This window comes from Phlebotomus papatasi, chromosome 3 (genome assembly GCF_024763615.1).
Source record: "Phlebotomus papatasi isolate M1 chromosome 3, Ppap_2.1, whole genome shotgun sequence".
NCBI lineage: Eukaryota > Metazoa > Arthropoda > Insecta > Diptera > Psychodidae > Phlebotomus > Phlebotomus papatasi.
In genome coordinates this window covers 4,156,026-4,175,953 of record NC_077224.1, presented here as the reverse complement: position 1 = coordinate 4,175,953, position 19,928 = coordinate 4,156,026, and the positions used below count along the sequence as shown (strand labels likewise).

The window sequence follows — 19,928 nt, the reverse complement described above, 5'->3', positions numbered from 1 at the left end:
CAAAAAATCAAATACTCATCCGAAATTACTAATTCGATTTACTTTTTTTATTACATATATATTTTTTCTCACAAAAGAGGAATGATCTTCCAAAGACTTTTCATCTTACAGTTCCTAACTAAAAATTAAAAAGACAACACACACTGTAAAATACTGCCAGAGTGTACGAAAAGAGAAAACAGAGGCAATAGTTTTAAGTAACAATTTTTTTTTGATGATTTCATCCTGTGAATTCACTGTCTCACAACTTTTTCGTCCCACCCATATCTATTGTCAGATCCTGCAGAGATCCTTTGTACGGTGACAGGAGAGACTTTCTCTCTGGATCCTTCGATTTCCTCGCTTTTGGTCGATTCATTTTGCCATACCTCAAAAGAATAATAAAAATAAATGAAAAATATGATTATTACTTTTGGTTAATTACAATTTTTAATTAATATAAAATATTTGATGGGAATATAAAAAAAATGCATAAAAAAGAATATTTCCGGATTTTTACAGAAGTTAAAAATGACCTTTCGAAATTCGAAATCACAAACGTCGCAAGAGCCATTCTTTTTTTGGAATTCGAAGTTTTATTGGCATTAATCTCAAAAACCATTTTGGCTTGTTCAGTTGCAATGAATAAAGCAGCTTTCGAAGAAACAAAGTCAAGCCAAATCTATTCGAAAATCGCCCGGAAGTCTAAAAGTGAAATTTCAAAGTTTTTCTATTTCGAATTTTCGGTATTCTTGACACTTCAATTACAACAGTAGTGTAAATGTTTCCTGCCAAAAGTAAATTTTTATGTAGTTTTGTGGAATTTCAGAATGGTAAAGCGTTTCAATTTCAATAAAATAAATGACCTTTCCCTGAACTTTATTCACATTTTTGTGCATTTAGTCGGTTTAAATTTTCGAACTTCCAACGGGTTTTTATGTAAATTCTCTGCGATATACTTTCGGATTGGTATAGTATAAATCCGAACCATCAGTGAGAACTATCAAATTGGGAAGGTTATTACTGAACACAAAGATTGTAACGAAATTAAAAATTCCAAATCCTAAGTACAGCATTACCAACGAGTGAATTTATTCTACTTACAGTAGACTTCTCTCAATTTCGGGCATTTGGGACCGAAATGTCACTCGAATTAGAAAGAAATTCGGGCAACAAATTTTTTGAAATTTAACGATTTTTTATTCATCTACATACACATATTGAATTTACATACTCATATTTATTGTGAATTGCATTAAAACTTCTCAATAATGCAAAATCACATCAAAACTAAGACAAACCATGCCGAATTTGATCTTATTTGATTCATTTCATAATCATAATCAAAATTGAAAAATGACAACAAACTTTTTTCGAATTTAACTGCCGTCCGAATTAAAAGGTAGACCGATCTTAAAAGAGCTGAATTAGCGAGAGTCTAATGTATTTTAATTACTAAGGATAGAAACACAAAAAAAAAACGGTCCTGGCTCAGCGGAATGCTTGAACTCGAGTAATGGAACCAGTAAAACCGATTGATGGACGTTTTAGGTATTCCAAGACCTCTCCAATTATTAGAATTTGCCCAAATCTGATGAGAAATTCACTTTAATAAAAGTAAGTACACGTGAAATATTTTATACTTATATATTCGAAAAACAACAATTCGAAATTTAAAATTTCAGAAACATTTGTAATACGTTTGAAATCCCAAAGAGGTGCCCGGAATTCGCATCCGAGGCATCTGCAATAAAAGTTTTCGCGAGAATTTGCGTCAAAATTACATTGTTGACCCGGAAAGAGGAAATATCTGTTTCGAAAAAAACCTTAAAACATATTCAAGAATGCAAAAAAATTGTGCGACGTATCTTCGGCGATAATCCCAAATAATATGATTTTGTAGGAGAAAAGAAAAGATATGGAAAATATATAGGCCATCTTTCCAATGATGGTAAATTCATGTGAGAAAGCCTCGAAGATTCTAATTCTCTATCTCTAACCGTTTGGCCTCTAGGTCTGGTGACAGCAGGACAGACTAATAAGTCATATTATGATAAATTTCGTTCGAATCTCAGGAGAGATTTTTCGAAAACCTGATTCTGTAACCGTGGCATTGTCATGCGTCAATATCATAAGGATCAGAAGTGAGATATTTGAGATTTCTGCCAATTAAAATTTATAAAACAGATCAACTAAGACGGCCTGTATTTGCAAAATATCACTAATGGCCTCTACACATTGGGAGCAATTTTTGTCAAAAATTGCTTTTTTGAAGGAAATTCCCTGCAACGTTGTAGGGGGAAACGTCAAATTTCTGTCAAAAACGCAATTTTTGACGAAAATTGCTCCCAATGTGTAGACGCCTTAAGTAAAGAGATTTCAATAAAAAATCAATTAATTGTATTTTCGAATTAATGTGATGTGAAAAGAAAAGCTGGATTTGGTATTATCAGGTTTCGAACTCATGAGAGATTTCGAAAATCGTCTGATTCATAAATATATTTGTCAAAATACTAGGATCATGGGAATATAAAGTAGAATTTTGAAGATAGAGCAAAAAATTAATTTTATTCTAACCACAAATTTTGACAAACAAGCCTAAAAATACATTTTTAAGATTAAGAATACAATTAATTTAATTTTTAAGAATAATTGTGTTATGATGTTTGACAGATTACGATTTTTTTGCCAAATAGGAAACCAAGAGGACATTTTCATCTTCAGAATATGAAAATCATAAATGGTTCTTGATATTTATTTCATTCTTATTCTCAGAATTTAGACTAATTACTGACATTAGATTGAAATTTTGACAGTTATGGTGAATTAACCCGTTCAGTCAATGTACCAGAAATACTTGAGATAGAATGTTCATATTTTGGGATTAGTTTTCTACAGATTAATAGATGATGAGCCCTTGCCAAGCACGCGTCTTAACGGTCACTGAATTTAAATTCTGTACATTAAATAATTACAGTCTTTTGATTTAGATAGAGTAATTATCTAAGAACACGAATTAGCAATCAGAATTCAAATCAGGAAAGAGGATGGATATCAATTTTAAAAAATTCGACGGGATGTCGTATTTTTCGTCCGCCATTTTGAGCAAAAATTTTGCATGACTTTCCGCGAAGCGAGAAAAAAACAACAAAATGTATTTCCATCGCTGTCGGATTATTTTTTCGAAGTATAGCTGAAAGACCAAAGTAACGAAAAATCCATTCCCCACAGAAATTCGGACATCAATTGCGCAGAAATGATAAAAAATCGTCTATTTTTTGATTAATATATTAATCGATGGATACGAATGGGTTAACAAAAATTTCAACAGTCATTTTGAATTTATGTATTAAGGTGTGTATAAAATTATGACTGTCGGATAAAATCATGAAAAACTAAATTAATTCTTTTTCTGCTCTAAAATTTATTAGTCGAATTACTTTAGAAATTTGGAATTTTCGAAATTACTTTTCGAACTGAATTTCGAACAAACTCTTTTCTGGTTCTCTCTTCTCTCCTTATAATTTGCTAGGGGTGTTTTTATTTCTTATGATTCTTAACCAAATAATCCAGAATCCAAAAAATGTTCGATAAATATATTTTTCGAACACCCGAAAAATTTTGAATTTTCGTAATTACTTTTCAAATTGATATTTTCCTTTAACCCTTTAATTAAAAATATATTGCTTTCAAACTTTGGTGCTTATATGCAACTATGCCGAAATTTGGCACACTTACCCTACTTTTCGAACTGAATTTCGAACAAAGTTACTTTTCTCTGGTTCTCTCCTCTCCTTCTAATTTGCTAGGGGTGTTTTTATTTTTCTTATGTGCTTTTACTAAATAATCCCGAATCCAAAAAAATAATGTTCGAAAAATATATTTTTCGAACACTCGAAAAATTTAGAATTTTCGTAATTATACTTTTTAAATTGATATTTTTCCTTTAAATTTCAACTTTTCAGTTATTATTTAGTTAGTTATTATGTTTTAATATTTTATTGTCATTAATTAGTATCCTCTCTAAAATATCTGAAGATGAAAAAAGCGCAAGAACTTTTGAAGCAACCCAATAAACTTGATAAAGAGAGTCATTGCATTTTAATTGTGCAAAAAACTTATCTAAATGGAAGTAGACCGAGTAGGCCATGGTCCCTAAAACAAAAATCTCAACTTACCTATTAACAACTCCGTCAATCTCGTCCATCATGCGCAGGATGGTGGTCTGATCGGAGGAGTCAATGGGGGCAATGGAGATGTCCCGGACAGCTCTGAATTTGCCACAGTTGTTCAGATGTTCATTCTCCAGTCGGAAGAAATTCCAGACGAAGCGCCTAAACACCTCCAGAGGAGCCGTGATCGATGTCATCACTTCTCCGGACACAATTTTTGCCTCTGACAGCACAAAGGCTCCCAGCCAGGACAGTCGCAGTAGGGCATCCTCCACTATGGCAAAATAGTAGAAAGATGTCGAGGAGTAGACAATTTCTTCGCGCAGAAAGCGATTCTCTGCGGCATTCTTGTCAAAAAGACCCCAATCCATTTTGATGTCCCACAGGTAGGCATAGACGGATGAGATGACAGCACTCAGGAGCCAGAGAATCACATAGGGATTCTCAAAGGTGCTGTCGTACTCGGAGGCATGGTAGGATTTGAGTGTGGCAAAAATGACCACGAGGAATGTCGTTGAGTATTTGCCGGCATTCACGAGATGGGGAAAGGCTTCACGGGAGTCCCGGTATCGTCTGAGGCACTGTGCAAACCGAAACCATGCCGGAAGGCAATTGACAATTGGTCTTAGGATAAAATCACGTTCGGTATGGTATCTTGCATCTCCGGCTTCCAGCCAATTTCCGTTTGTGATGTAGAAGCAGATGAGGAACTGGAAGTCAAGAAGGGCAGTCACGAGGGAGTTTAGTTGATCGGCTAGCCAGAAATCGGCAAAACCGACGTGAAAAAAGGGTGCAGCTATCATTCGGCCAATTTTTCGCAACAGCCAAAATCTCGCTTCGGGCCGGAAGATTTTGAAGGGATTGCAGAGGAAGATGAGCATTATCAGGGAGAGTGCCAGGGGATTTACAAAAGCTGGAATACTCAGGCTGGAACTGTACAGGAAACTCAGCATACTTAGTGTCCAGACAACGCCAAAAATTGCCGCTAATTCCATCAAATGCTGCTCAGAAAGATGATTCCGGGGATCGAGTTCAAAGATTAGAACATGATTTACCCCTGAAGAACGCCATCCGTAGATATTTATGCCGATGAGGAAGAGGAATTCAATGAGAAGCAGAGGACCACGATAGAGCCTAAAGGCTACTTTGAGATTATCTCCGGCAGATTCGTGAAAAATGGCCGAAAGGACAACTGTGATGAATAATACAATGAATCCACCAGAAAACAGGCCGACCTTGAATGTTATCCATGGGCTCTGTTGCTCCCCCAATGGCGGAACTCTCAGGCGTTTCATGGCTCTCTGACGATCTCCACCTTCCAGTTCATGCGTCACCAGAGATTCCGTCTCACTGATAATCCTATCAATATCTTTATTCGTGTAAAAATGTGACGTTTCCACATGTTCCTGCCTCCACTTGGCCCCATGATCCGTGGCCAGGAGTTTATCGTGCTTCTTGAGAATCTTCCGGAAGCCCGTGTGATTCAATTCACAGAAATTCTGCAGCAAGATAACACTCAAATAGAACTCACTAAATGCCAGACGCAATTCCTGGGCTTTCCTATAAGGAATATCTGTGTATTTATTCATGGAAGACTTATGCTTTGACTTCCCCTTCTGACTCTCTTCCTGGCATCTCTTCAGTTCCGTCGACAGCGCGGCAAATTTCCTCGTACACTCAGCAAGTTTCTCCGAAAAAAATGTATTAATCTTCTTCAATTCCTGATCGCAGTACGTAAAAAAAGTCTCTTCAAAATTGCTATAGTGTCTCTTCCGGATATCCTCCTCCACTGCCTCAGCCGATGGAGCTTCCTCCAGTGCTGTGTACAGCATAGCTTTCATCTCTTCGTAGCTGATGTACTGCTTCCGCCATTCTGGAGTTATGTGGGCGGACAAGTGCTCGGCGAACTTCATTCTGCCACCCAGAGCACAGGCGTGTCCAACAAAATTCTCACAGCCTGCAAAATTGTCTGCCCCAGGCAAAAGAGAAAGACACCAGTTTTATGACCATGAAAGGTGTCCGGAAGTCCGTCTATCAGGCACACACAAATCTCAACACAAAGGTAAAACAAAACAAAAAATATTCCAATTTGGGGCTCCTTAACCTAAAAAACTTTCACACACAGAGCACCATTGGTTCCTTTTGGATCACTTTTGCGTGGCTGCGGAGCCAGGAGATTGGGAAAAGAGGGGGCGCAAAAGAAAAGATAAAAACGACAACAAAAATTTCCGTAAAGAAAAACAAGGAAGACGGAGTTGAACTGACAGCTGAGAGCCAGAAAACTTGTTGTGAATGCTCGGGACTTTGCAGAGTCAGTGATTCTCATGCTAACCACACAAAGGTAAGAATTCTATGTACAGTAGACTCTCTCTCAATCGGGAATATGAGGCAAAATGTCATCCGGTTTAGCGATAGAATTAAGCGTCAAAGCCTTTGTAAATTCCACAAAAAGCGCTCAATTATAAAGAATCACGAGAAAATAGGAAGAACTACAGTAGACTCTCGCTTATCCGTGAGAGTGGGACCAAAATGTCATACGGATTTTGAGAGTGATACCCACCCGTAAAATAATTTCGTCAGATATCTTTAAGTTTTATGCAGAAAATATCTACACCTCTGCCGAAAATCTGCCGAGAAATCTGTAGATATTCCCACGAATTTTATTTGGGCTTGGTACAAAATTTGTCAAAAATTTTTGCAGATTTTCTGACGAATCCTGGTGCATACTCTGACGAATTCTTGAAGATATTTTGCCGATTTTTTGCAGATTTTTCTACATTCCAGACTTTTCAGACAGCTGTGTCAGAAAAGATGGAATATTTTTCACTGAAGTTTGCAAAATTCAATAGAGTTATTCTTGGTGATTTCACAGTGTTTATATAAAATAAAGAATTCTGCAACGCCGTGTTATAAGAGAAGAGTGAAGTGAAAACTTTAAGCAGAACGTCAACCTAAATTTCGTGTTTTTGTATCATTCAATTGACGATTTTTAAGAAATTAGTAATTTTGCTCGCAACTCTTTACTTATTTAAAATGTGTACTCGGTAATATTTGTTAAGCAGAGCATACCATTTTCTTTATAACTTCTACAGTTTCTTCATAAATCAACAATATTTTTGTGAAGTAATGGAGGTTATGCAGATTTTCTAGGGAAAAATTCTGCCGAGAATCTGTAATTTTCGGCAGAATTTCTGCCGAAAATCTACAGATTTTCTACGCAGAAATTCTGCCGAAAATCTACAGATTTTCTCTGAATGTACTAGAATATACCGTTAAAATTCAAAAAACCTGCGAATAAAATCGGCAGGTAGAGCAATGATTTGATGGGCAATAATTTGTTTGAAATCCAACGATTTTTTTTTGTTTACATTGAAAATTTATGTAGTGAATCCTGACCTGACTGAATCCGACAGTCTCTCTAAACATGCGTACTGTCCAAAAAAAGTTACAGTGAGTAAGAATTACAGAAGATAGAGCTCATTTTGCTTAACAAAAAAAATCCCAAAACGGGAACAATGTGGCATCAAAATTTTGAAAATTCAACTGCCTCACGGATTTTTTTATGTCACCCGGAAAAAGAGTCCACGCGGATAAGCGAGAGTCTACTGTACTGGGAATTTGAGTGAATTAGCTTCATAATTAAATGTGAAAATTGTCAACAAAATTTGTCGCCCGATTGAAAAAGAGCCGATTGAGTGAGAGTCTACTGTATTTCCTATTCTTCCAGCCCTTTACTATGCCCTATACGAAAATATCCCCTAAATTCATAAAAAAAAGATACCATAAAAAAGATCAATAATCTTAGGTTAGTTTTCCATTCGGTTGGCTAGTTACGATTTGAGAGATTCTACTCAAATTTATCATTACAAACTCAATTTAGATAGAGTAACTATCAAAGAAATCAAATTAGCCACCAGAATTCAAATGAGGAAAGAGAATGGAGGAAAATATTATCAAAATCGACACTTTGTCAAACTTTCTGTGCATTTCCAGCAAAAACTTTGCATAGCTTTCCGTGAAACGAGAAAAAAACACAACAAAATGTGTTTCCATCTCTGTCGGGCTATTTTTTCAAGTACAGTGCCCGTTTTGTAATCCGGATGATTGGGAGACAATATGACAGATATCCGCTTCGTAATCCGGATGTTTTTTTTTTAATTTGTTCAACGTCTCGAAAATATAATACAAGTTTTTTTTGTAGAATTAGAATAAAAGTTTTAAAGAAGATTAAAAAGACATAATTAGAGAGTTCTATGCTATTATACTTCATTTATTAAACACAAACATCACAGGATAATTCATTTTCATTGCTGAACACACGCGCATACATAACCTCAAAATTATTTTAAATGTAACCGTCAATAACTCGTCCGGATTACGCCGATCCAGATTAGAGAGCGGGCACTATAATTGAAAGACTAAGTAACTAAAAATCCATTCTCCATAATAAATCATCCAAAAAACCAATCAATTGGCGTATGATGTGTAATCCTATAGTAAGGAATGGGTTAAGTCAATTTCCTACTCTTCTAGTTATTTTTTTATACGCAAATGCAAACTCATCCCAAAGGAATAAGGAATTTTGAAATACAATCAATATGCTAAAGATAGGACATTACTGAAAGTCGGACATACCAAAACGGATTATGAAAGGCGGCGTCAGCACAGAAATCAGCGAGTTCCGTTTTGGTGGTGCTCTGTGTACATATAAAATAGAATCTCACTTTTCCATGCATTTAGGGCTAAATAAAATCCCCTGGATTATGAAATTGATATTGATACACTCATACCGTTTGATATCCAACGATTTGTGTGGCTAAGTAGAAAATTTGTGTTAATTGAAAACGATTTCTCATAAACAGTCAGCGCCGATAATGTTTTACATTGCAGTGTCTACGTAATTTGTTGTGAAGAAATCTATTGAGCATATGCTTGTTGAGGAAAATCTAAGGTTTTTCAGGAACTATTTGAGGTGGGATTATGAACCTATTAAAAGAGACATTTTTTGTCATAGTGGAAGAATCGCTTCGGTTTTTGTGTTAATCAGAAAATAATCACAAACCTTGAAAATCATTTTACAGTATCAAGCATGGACACTTTCCCCTACTGAACTCAGTAGCAACAACACAAAATTACTTAAATTTTAAGTCGCTACTTATCCCTCGAGGTCCGGTATTAAATTTTGCATAACGGTGTTTAGGGAATGTTGTTATGTCATATATCAAGAATTATAACTATATATCCTATGAATGATTGGCATATACAACCTGTGAAGGAGTTTTCCACCGTTTTCACTACGGAAGTTGGTCATCAATGCTAAGACGGCGGTGGCTGCATAAACGCAAAAATATAATTACTTAAAAAGGACTCGAGTATAAGCAGATTAAATAAATAAATAAATAAAGCCTCTATGGTATTGAATGGGACTCGATTTTCTCATTTTTTAAACAACAATCTGTAAAACAATTCAGCCTAATCTCATTTTTAAACCATTCAGTCAATTACAATATCTGTGATCTGTGCCAGAGCCGTGTGACAAAAAAATCAGCTGATGGATGCGTTTATTTGGGGACCACCCGCCAGGCGGCGCATCACGACGACGAGACAAAAAAAATGCGATTTCGCCAATAAAACGATTTATGGATGATTTTATTGAGGATGATTAGGGGCAGAGATAATCAAAGCGAGAGAAAAATTCCCTATTCACCCAATTCACCAACACTGAATCACCTAATCCGACGATAAGGCAATAACTTTTACGTACTTTGGAAGTGTCTTGGTTGGACAAACCGGTTTCTGGGGACTTCCTGAGAATCTCCCACCAAAAATCTCCGAAATCCTAACCACAATTTTTTTTTGCTCTTGCGGCTCTGATTCACTTTCTGACTTTGGGAGAAAACCCGCACTTTTTGCTACCTTTTGAACAAATGAGAGTGGAAGAAGTGGCAGCAATTGCTTTTATAGCTGCCTATCTGGTCCGTTTGAAAGAAATGTTCTCGGGGGAGGCAAGAGCAGGCAGAAGAGTATCGGATGCGCCACCATGATTCTCTCTTGGCCCTGATATCACTAACCAAATTGGTCGTGGGTAAATATTGAGTGCAATTAGGCATTATCTTGGGAGTTTATTCAGCGCTGAGGTATTTACAGAGTCAGTTTTGGAGAGAGAGATGCTCTGGAAGTGAACTTTTTCCCTGTTTTTTCTTTTTTTTGTTTTTATTCCTTGTCGTCATCCTGACCGAAGAAAATGTGTTGATTGATTTTCTTCTTGATCTTCTCGCGGCCTCTTTTGGGTTTTTCCACCTTGATCACTTTCTTGATCTTTGCATCGCGATCCTGGGCAATTTTCTGCCAATATGCAGCCTCAGCGTCGCCGGAAAGGATTGTAGCTTGTCTCTCGGGATCTGTGTAGCGTTTCTGGAGTTCCTCGGCTGCCTCTGGAGTGTCTACTCTCACGTAAGCTGCCATTGTGCCCTCCTTGACATCCACGTACTTGACAAAGTCATACTGCCGCAGTTCTGCCTTGAAATCCTTTACGTCCACAAGGGGCTCAGCCAGTTTCAGCTCCAGTATCAATCCTTTCTCCATGGAGATTCCCGTATTTGCCACTGGCTTCGATTCCCCGTAGAAATTCATGCTTCCGGGTGACTTGGAAGAGATTGTCAATGTTGGCGATCTCTGGGCATTTCGCTGACAATTAGCTTCACCCTGCAGCGCAATCTTTGCCTCCCGGAACTTTTCTCGCTGAAGATTCAAATATTTATTCCTCAATCTCTTCCATTCCTTCTTTGTCATGATCTTCAGATCGAAGATTGAATCCCTTTCTCCGGAAGACTTCTTCTTGGCCTTGTGCCTCTTCCGACGATGGGTTTTCTTGTCCTCCTTGCCTCCTTCATCGACTTTTTCATCCTCCTGTGCCGATTCCTGGGCATTTTCACCCTCAATCTCTTCAGCTTCTGCCTTTTCCTCAGACTCTCCCTCTTCCACTTTCAATTTCTTCTTCGGAGGTTCCTCTTCTTCCACCGCAGCGTCTTTTTCCTCTCCCTCAGCCCCCTCAGCCTTCTCCTTCTGCTCCAGGTTAAACGACACGACACTCTGGAGCCCAGCAGGATCCATTTCTGAACTAAGAACCCCTCCAAACTTCTGAAATGCCTTCAATGTCTTCTCCACACTCCCGGAACAGTCAAATTCAACAAAACCAAATTGTTTAATTCTCTTACTTCCTGAATACTTCGGCAAGGAGACATAAACCACATTCCCGTAACTGCTAAAGGCATTCTTCATCCATTCATGATCAGCTTTCGACGGCAATCCTTCAACATAAATCGTACAGCCGTCTGAATCAATGTTCCAGTTGATTTTTGTCTTCCGGCGAACTTTCTTCTCATCCTCAGACAACTGCAGCAATTGGGATTTGGCCAGGGATTTCACAATGTCCTTTGTAGAATCTGTCAGTTGCTTCATCCGATTGAAGGACAGAAACACCTCAATTGGAACATCTTCAAAAACAAAAAAAAAATACTCAGAAGAGAGACAAAAAACCAAAAACAGGAAGTACTTACAAGGATCTTCCATGACCAATTGTCCAAGGAATCGATCTTTGGTGATATTGGCATCACTGAAGTAGAATTCCATCTGTTTCCGGATGCTGTTGTACATGAGTTTCTTGCGGGATCTCACACGCTTTCCCGGACTACCTTTTTCCTCTTCCATCTTTCTCCTGGCAAAATGATTTCCTCAAGGATTTCCTTCACAGAACAAAAACGTTTTCCAGATGTAAACAAAACTGAAAGTTCGTGTGAGCAGCAAAATTTTTGTTGGCTGACATTTGCGAAATTCAAGAAAGAAAAAGGGAGAAATTCACCACTCTAAAAGTGAGGTTATGTTACGATCGTAAAAGGCGGGAAAGCACAGAATAGGGGAAAGTGCCCATGCTTGATATCATTGGAAGCTTCGTAATGACTAAATTTTCTATGTTTCACAATATATATGTGACTCATTGCAACCATATTTTAAAAACTAGGGAAAATGGGCAGTTTTTAAAATATATTGCGGAGTCACGTTTATTGAGAAACATAGGAAAAATTTAGTCATTACGAAGCTTCCAATTGTATCAAGCATGGGCACTTTCCCCTATGTGCATTGAGTGTAATTATTATTTGAATGTGGTTTATCATAGTAATTTTTGCTGATTTTTTAATTGTTGAATTCGTTGTGTTGAAAATTTAGTATATATATTTTGTATTGGAGTATTGGAGCACAAACGGTAAGAGATATCAACTTCAGATCTTCTATGACCCCCCATATAAAGTAAACATTGATTGGATTGGTAGAGATAATCGGGAATGTTTCGGACACTTTTTCGCGTTTTGACTTTTTAGAAAAGAACCCTTTTAGAAATTTGTATTAAAAATATTGCCTTTAATAAAAGGATTCCATGGAGCCCAGAAAGTAAATGATCTTTCTCGAAAAAGGGAAAATATTTAATTTAGACAATAAAACTGAAGATGTCCATTCTGTTATGGCCTCTACATGATAGAGAAATTTATGTCCATGAAGGGTTTCTAGTCACGGTAAAAAATTTCGGCACATACAGTGCCCGCTTCGTTTTTCGGATGATTGGGAGACAATATGACAGATGTCCGCTTCGTAATCCGGATGAATTTTTTGAATTTGTTCAACGTCTTGAAAATATAATACAAGGTTTTTTTTTCTAGAATTAGAATAAAAGTTTTAAAGAAGTTTAAAAAGACATAATTAGAGAATTCAATGCTATTATACTTCATTTATTGTCCAAGCCCTGACTTGTAGCAGACCTGAGCCTAGAGGAAGAAGCCTTTCCGAATCGTTCAGAAAGTCTCCTTGCTCTTTTGCGTAGCTCAGGGGGCTGCAATTAAATAGTTGCCGGCTAAGTCGTTCCCCTGGCGTCCAGAAAGCACGTCCTCTAGTGTCAAGTATAGATCGATTAACGCCACTTGAGTGATGGTAATTTGGATGTTGCCTCTCCGGGGAATCTGAAGGGTTTCTAGCCCCTCTGACTTGTCTGTGGTGCACCTCTTTCGTCAACTATTTAATTCAGCTCTACGAGAGCTTCTCTGCACCTGCCGCTTGTTAGACAAGTTTTAGCTGAGGCCGATGTGTGTTGGCACTCAGGATGGTGCCGCCGATCTTAGGCCTGTCCAGGAGAATAATTAAGCCCTGCTTATTATTTGGCACTTATTTGTTATTAGCTGCTGCTGATTCGTGCAGTAAAAATCTCTTTTGAAGCTGGCTTTTTCATTCTGATTTATTTTAACAAAATTTCTACCTTTTATACAATTTTAATATTCCCACTTCAGATTTGATTTTTTTTCCATGTCGTTTTTCACCTTTTGCGGGTGACCTAATTTTTGGGTAGAAAACAGCTCAGTTTTATCTTTAATAGTTCTTTAACTATTAATTTATTTTGAATTCTGATATAGCAAATCTATTTTTAAAGACTTTAAAAATAATTTGCCGTTGGTCCAGGGCTTTAATTTATATCCTAAATGCGTTAATTTTGTCCTAAAAGATGTGCAATTTTTCAGTTTTCCTTTCACATAATATCATAAATGATACGACTTTTTTCATCAATATTAGAAAACTTATACATAATATTTGAATTTTATGGATGAATCTTAGGATTTGAGGTTTTTAGAAGTATTCTAGTATAAGTCTCATCCCAGGATTCGTTCTAGAAATATGAAAATTTTGACGATTAAATAAGAAGTAATATTTTCTGTTTAGCCCTGAGCAATTGACAAAAGTAAATTGAAAATATTGAGTAATCCTTATGGTCCTTAAAGGACGAACCTCCTTGTCCTACTAATTAAGGATATAAAAAATGCAATGATACCGGTCTTGTCCTTAAAGTCCTTGTTGAGCTGATTTCCTAGCCATTTCTTAGAGACTGCAATTAATCAGAAATGAGAATGAATTTTAAATAACTGCTTTACAGGCTTTACAGATAAATTCTCTTTTTTAAAAGTGTTTTGAAGGAGACTTAGAGTCTTAAGGGCTTACAAATGATGATCTCCTTTACAGGATATTTAAGAACTATTTTAGTTATAAATTAAATATGTTGATATTCATGTTCATCTTGAACATTTATTAAACAAAAAACATCACAGGATAATTCATTTACATTGCTGAACACACATGCATACATGACCTCATAACTATTTTAAATGTAACCGTCGATAACTCGTCCTGATTCCGGATTACGGCGATCCGGATTAGAGAGCGGGAACTGTAAAAAATTAGCTCGTCCACGGACACTATATTTTTTGGCATAATCTTGTTCATTTTACGAGACTCAAAAAGATAATCAATAAAAGTAACGAATTTGTTTCAAAACGTAGCTCGTCCACGGACACTGAAAAATTTTGGAATAAATTTGTACCTTCTAGGAGAAACAAAAAGATACCCAATATTAGTAACGAATTTGTTCCAAATAGGTCGTCCACGGAAACCGAAAATTTTTGGAACAAATATGTTACAGATGTAGGAATAATATTGTTATAAAAAAATGTAGCAATAGGTTCCTGACAGTGGGAACAAAAAAGCTGCGTGAAACAAATTCTATTACAACTTTTAGGAATAAATTTGTATAAAACTAAATCAACTCAAATTTGAAGACATTCCACCGTATTAAAACGATAAAGAAAACTATGGAACAAACAAATAACTTCTATAGGTACAAATTGATTCCAAAAAAATTGTTTCAATATTTTGGTCAGTGTCCAAAAGTTTTTACCGTGTACACAAGTGTAAAGCCTATGGCTAAAAGTAAATCTGGACGCCCCTTGCCCTCGTACCCGTTCTACCAGTGGAAACCTAATATCCTTTGGAAATACATTGTTTACCCTTCTACAAAGAACAATTTGTGCAAATTTCAGCAATATTCATTATTCGGTTGCATTTGCATAGAATCGCAGTTTGATTTTTGAAGGTTATGTTTTATGCTACGTGATCTCGAAAAAAAGTGGGAAAACTCGAGAGAAATTCACCATTCAAAGTGAGGTTACGTTTATGTCTTTGTTTACCATTTTTGAAGTATGTTTACGAAACAAGAAAATAATTTAGATTTTATCCTACCCATTTACAAGTATTTTGATGGAGTGTTGAACAATAATGGACAGTGAATATTTCACCATAACTCAGCCACAGAGTATTCTTGATTTGCCGGAACATTTCTTCTTGGAATACTTGTCGAAATACCTTGAAATCCCAGAACTGTTCAATTTCCGATGTTGCTCCAGGATGTGCAGAGATTTGGTAGATCAGATACTTGGAAGGCGAAAACGACTCTATATTCAGAGAAAAAATATCCTAGATGACAATAAAGAGGACAGAAGAGAGATATCTTTCCGGGTCATTGCTCAGAAATGCAAAATGCTCAGAGAGATTCATCTGATAAATTTGTTCTGGCTCACGGATGATCTACTTCTTGAACTTCTGAATAACAATACTGAATTGGAAGTTCTTATCCTTCACTGGTGCTTTGAAATAACTACCCGTGGTCTTCATCCACTTGCTGTTAAATGTAAGAAACTCCATACCCTCCACATAGCTGATGTAAGAGTTTGCGATGGTTTCCTGCAGACTCTAAATATACACAATAATCATCTTGAGGATATTTGTTTATCCCTTTATTCCCTCTCTGAAGAAACCCTCCAGGATTTCTTCAAGATGCAGCATCATTTGAAAAAGATCTGCATGTTCAATTTCGTGTATGTGGATATGTTGGAGAAGCATTCATTTATTCTAAACACGATAGCAAATTATTGCAAGGACTTAGAATACTTGGATATCCTCGATACTGGTTGGGTGAATGATGAGGCAGTTCTGTGAGTAATTCAATAGGTTCACATTTTCCAGGAGAGATAATGAAGATTTTTATTTTTGCAGGAATGTCGCTAGAAACTGCCCAAAAATCACAAATCTTATTGTGGATTTAGATAAACTTTCCAATAATACGATTGAGTACTTAAAATCGAAGAAAATTGACACAGATTCGGAAAATTTATCGTACGTTGAGTATATGAAGTTCTCTACCGAATCGAAGAGATACTTTTTTTAAGTGTTAATACTGTTTTTTTTTTGTAAATAAAAGAAAATAAATTATTTGAATAATAATTACGGTGTTTACAAAAATTGTAATGATGAAGCGACTTCAAGCATGTCTTTTTGGAGCGGCTTTGTTGGTCTGGGCGAGGGTTCTGGAAGTCCTGGGTATATCCCGTGGAGCGTAAAAATGAGCTCCACGAAGAGGAGTCAGGCACGCGGTTTGGGCTTATTATGATCTGAATAGAAAGTTAAAGAGCAGTCTATTTAAGCTAAATTTACTGAGCATGAGTTGTTTCCTTCTCATTCAACTTAGCTTTCGCCTCCAATACTCCATGTTTATTACTGGCATATGGGTTGCTCGCATGAATTTTAGCCCTAAATGCAAATCTTTTATTCTGGTGCCTTAGGATTTCTGATCTCCAATTAAGTGATCTAAGTGTATCATTCCTAATAACTTTTTTTAAAGGAATATCGGAGGCTCTTCAGGACCTTAACTGTTTACCTTGAATGTGAGTAACATAGAAGTACTTCCACTTTTCGTACAATAAACTCTAAATCACCCAAACTCCTCCGAAATGATCCAGTTTTAATCCTATCACTCTTTGATTTTTAAAAGGATGTCGTCTATGTCAAAGGCGCGAATATGCAACAGAGAATTTACCAATCGATATGAGGTTAGATTTCTATTTACATTTTGAACATTTAAAAGTGCTCAAAGTGGAAAGTTTCCTGACCATTTGCGAGTATTTTAATGATTGTTGAATAATGATGGACAGTGAATATTTCACAATAACTCAGCCTAAGAGTATTCTCGATTTGCCGGAAGATTTCTTCTTGGAATACTTGTCGAAATACCTTGAAATCCCAGAACTGTTCAATTTTCGATGTTGCTCCAGGATGTGCAGAGATTTGGTAGATCAGATGCTTACACGGCGAAAGCGACTCTGTATTGAAGAAGATAGTACTCAGAATAATAAATGGGAGACATCATTCCGGGTGATTTCCCGGAAATGTAGGATGCTCAGAGAGATTCATCTGATAGGTTTGCCTTGGCTCACGGAAGATCTACTTCTTGAATTCCTGAACAACAACACAGAGTTGGAGATCTTCAGTCATCACTTGTGTTTTAAGATAACTTCCAGTGGTCTTCATCCACTTGCTGTAAATTGCAAGAAACTCCATACCTTGCATTTATCTGGTTTAGCAGTTTGTGATGGTTTTCTGCAGACTCTGAATATGCACAATAATCATCTTGTGGATGTTAGTTTATCGCTCTATTGTCTCTCTGAAGCAATTCTCTGTGACTTTTTCAAGACGCAAATCCATTTAAGGATAATCCATTTGTCGCAAAAACATTTTTGCAAGGAGCATTCCCCTGTTCTCGGCACAATCGCAGAGTATTGTAAGGACTTGGAGTACTTAGACATTCTGGATCTAGATCGAAGTGATGATGAGGCAGTTTTGTAAGTAATTCAGTTAATCCACATTATTAGAAGAGTTGGGAAAGTCAAAGGAGACTTTTGGTTTTTTGCAGGAAAATTGCTAAAAGCTGCCCCAAAGTCACTCACATCGTTTTGAATCCAGATGAATTTTGTGATGGCACTATCGAGTTCCTTAAAAGCAGGAAAATTGATATAGAACAGAAAGTGGACATATTATCATCCCACAGATACGATACATTCTATTAGAGTCGGTAGATAGAGCTCTGACAAAATTTCTCTCTTTATGCCAAATTCTCTTTGCTGAACAGCTTTAACAAAAAATCTGTCCCTGGTGTCTCTGCATATTATCCTGGGATGCACAGCACACTTCAGGGAAGTCCTGATTAACTCTTGATATTGGATGTATCTTGCGATTACTTACAACTTCGTTTTCTGAAGACGGTTCAATGCTATAAGAAGAGCAGTTTTTTCTTAATTGTGTTAATTCCTTGACTTTACTCGACCGATCGCTTGTGTGCCATTAAAAATGTGCATAGTCACGGATAACTCTAATGTAGGAAGAAAATTTTCGAGTCCCATCATGGTATTGAAAACAAAGTGAATAAAAGTTCATCCAGGAATAATGCACTTTCATTAACTGTGATTGCGAGTCTTTCAGTCTTGAGACCCTCGAGTCGAGAGTATCAATAAGGATTAGTTGGGCGTCTTTGGGATCTATGGATGAGATATTCGTTAGGATAGTCTCTCTAAATTAAAAGACTGGAGGGAATAATAACACTGTGCAACAAAATGAAACTTTTTTTCTTGGGATGGAAAATAATGAGTAGTTTCTTGTTCCTTGGTATGTCCTGAACATTTCTCCCGAAGAAACTTGTGGTCCATCACGTCAAGTTTCTGAGATATCCTAAGAAAAAGATCTTTAAGAAATTTTTCGAAATATTTGAAAAAAGTTATTTATAATCAATAACGGTACATCCTAGGATGTTGGTGTCAAAGGATAACTCAAGGATGTGTAGAGGAGGATTCAAGGACATTTTTCCTGGAACATCGCATATCCCTATCCCTTCATGTTTTAGATTTGTTTCATAAACTCCTAAATATCCTCCAAATCTATGAAAAGGATTCGTGGGACGACTTGAATCCTTTACAAAAATAGTCTCCTGAATATCATAGGGTCGTAAAATATACCGTTATCCAGAAATTACGTATTTGAATGACTTATGAACCACAGAATTTTCTCTCAAAAGTTCATTATTTTATTTCATATCTTCTACAAATAAATTCTAATGTCTCATAAGTTTAATTTTCTTTGTAATCCACCATCCAGCACATTCATCCCAAAAGAGAATCAAGATTCTTGCTTTTGTACCATTTTTCGTAAGGTGCAGCGAATTGATGGTATTTTATTCCGTGCTCATCTGATTCTTTTGATTTTTGTCTTAAAAAACATCAAAGTGACAATACAGGAAGTGGATTTTCAGTGATATATTCATATCCACTTTTTTAAATGCTGAAATTATTTTTTTGCACAAGATTTTCGGCAATTTCTGTCCTGGTGCCTTCCAAACAATTGTAAATTACATTTTTAACCGATTTTCATGCAATTTTTTCATCTGGCAGCAAAGAATTTGTGAAAATTGAATCCTTTCCCAACTTTCGGATATCAGGATTCGTGAAAACACCTTCTTCCATTTTTGCGATGCCGAGTTTTGGAAAAACTTCCCTCGAACGTTTGAACGCCGCTTGCTCGTGATTTAGGGATTTTATAAAATTCTTTACAATCTCCAATTTTATGTGTAATGGTGGTAACAGAATTTTGTCCTTTTTGTGAGACCTTTAATGTGCGCCCTTACTCATCAAATTCGGTCGAAAAGCACAGAAGATATGATGTTTTGAATTTCGTGAACTTCGACCCCTCATATCTACGGTTCTATTGGAACCACAGCGAACCCACGCCACTTTTTGGAAACGTCATAGACTAGACTACAACATTCTAAAATTTGATTAACTTACACAAGGGAATTTACACAAAAAAAATGAGTTTGAATGTTGATGAATTTAGACGGTATCGCAGCGCCACCTGTGGTGATTTTTTGAACTTTCATCAGAAAGTGCTCATCGAGACGAAACTAAAACACCAAAATTTAGGTCAAAATGTTAATTAGAACCGGAGATATAAGCCGGTAAATATTCGAACTTTGACCACTTATAGCTCGGGTCAGGGGTTATCGATCGGCTTAAGTATTTTTTT

General features: G+C 36.5%; 5 protein-coding genes across 5 annotated transcripts in view; 2 read left to right on the top strand and 3 right to left on the bottom strand.

The window, feature by feature from the left end:
- LOC129806475 (GTPase-activating protein skywalker) overlaps positions 1 to 19,928 on the bottom strand; it is a 341,214-nt gene that overhangs the window by 154,639 nt on the left and 166,647 nt on the right. The gene's annotated exons all lie outside the window — the stretch shown is intronic.
- On the bottom strand, positions 26 to 10,214 carry LOC129806472 (xenotropic and polytropic retrovirus receptor 1 homolog). Its single transcript, XM_055855099.1, has 3 exons — positions 9,916 to 10,214; positions 4,158 to 6,108; positions 26 to 368 (listed from the first exon to the last, which is right to left on the bottom strand). Exons 2-3 carry the CDS (start codon positions 6,062 to 6,064, stop codon positions 242 to 244), a joined length of 2,034 nt encoding a protein of 677 aa, XP_055711074.1. The 5' UTR covers positions 6,065 to 6,108; positions 9,916 to 10,214; the 3' UTR covers positions 26 to 241.
- LOC129806488 (la-related protein 7) lies at positions 10,254 to 11,966 on the bottom strand. The gene is made up of 2 exons (XM_055855124.1): positions 11,711 to 11,966; positions 10,254 to 11,647 (listed from the first exon to the last, which is right to left on the bottom strand). The coding sequence occupies exons 1-2, from the start codon at positions 11,859 to 11,861 to the stop codon at positions 10,365 to 10,367; spliced, it is 1,434 nt and encodes a 477-aa protein (XP_055711099.1). The 5' UTR covers positions 11,862 to 11,966; the 3' UTR covers positions 10,254 to 10,364.
- Positions 15,195 to 16,304, top strand: LOC129806499 (uncharacterized). The gene is made up of 2 exons (XM_055855142.1): positions 15,195 to 16,015; positions 16,077 to 16,304. Exons 1-2 carry the CDS (start codon positions 15,300 to 15,302, stop codon positions 16,246 to 16,248), a joined length of 888 nt encoding a protein of 295 aa, XP_055711117.1. The 5' UTR covers positions 15,195 to 15,299; the 3' UTR covers positions 16,249 to 16,304.
- Positions 16,946 to 18,044, top strand: LOC129806502 (F-box/LRR-repeat protein 15-like). Its single transcript, XM_055855145.1, has 2 exons — positions 16,946 to 17,698; positions 17,770 to 18,044. The coding sequence occupies exons 1-2, from the start codon at positions 17,001 to 17,003 to the stop codon at positions 17,921 to 17,923; spliced, it is 852 nt and encodes a 283-aa protein (XP_055711120.1). The 5' UTR covers positions 16,946 to 17,000; the 3' UTR covers positions 17,924 to 18,044.

Bases quoted from the DNA above. Each gene is read 5' to 3' on its own strand.
- LOC129806472 (XM_055855099.1), bottom strand. From the start codon at position 6,064: ATGAAGTTCGCCGAGCACTTGTCCGCCCACATAACTCCAGAATGGCGG. The intron at 369-4,157 runs GTAAGTTGAGAT...TATTCTTTTGAG, and splicing joins ATTGACGGAGTTGTTAATAG to GTATGGCAAAATGAATCGAC.
- LOC129806499 (XM_055855142.1), top strand. From the start codon at position 15,300: ATGGACAGTGAATATTTCACCATAACTCAGCCACAGAGTATTCTTGAT. The intron at 16,016-16,076 runs GTGAGTAATTCA...TTATTTTTGCAG, and splicing joins GTGAATGATGAGGCAGTTCT to GAATGTCGCTAGAAACTGCC.
- LOC129806488 (XM_055855124.1), bottom strand. From the start codon at position 11,861: ATGGAAGAGGAAAAAGGTAGTCCGGGAAAGCGTGTGAGATCCCGCAAG. The intron at 11,648-11,710 runs GTAAGTACTTCC...TTGTTTTTGAAG, and splicing joins ATTGGTCATGGAAGATCCTT to ATGTTCCAATTGAGGTGTTT.
- LOC129806502 (XM_055855145.1), top strand. From the start codon at position 17,001: ATGATGGACAGTGAATATTTCACAATAACTCAGCCTAAGAGTATTCTC. The intron at 17,699-17,769 runs GTAAGTAATTCA...GGTTTTTTGCAG, and splicing joins AGTGATGATGAGGCAGTTTT to GAAAATTGCTAAAAGCTGCC.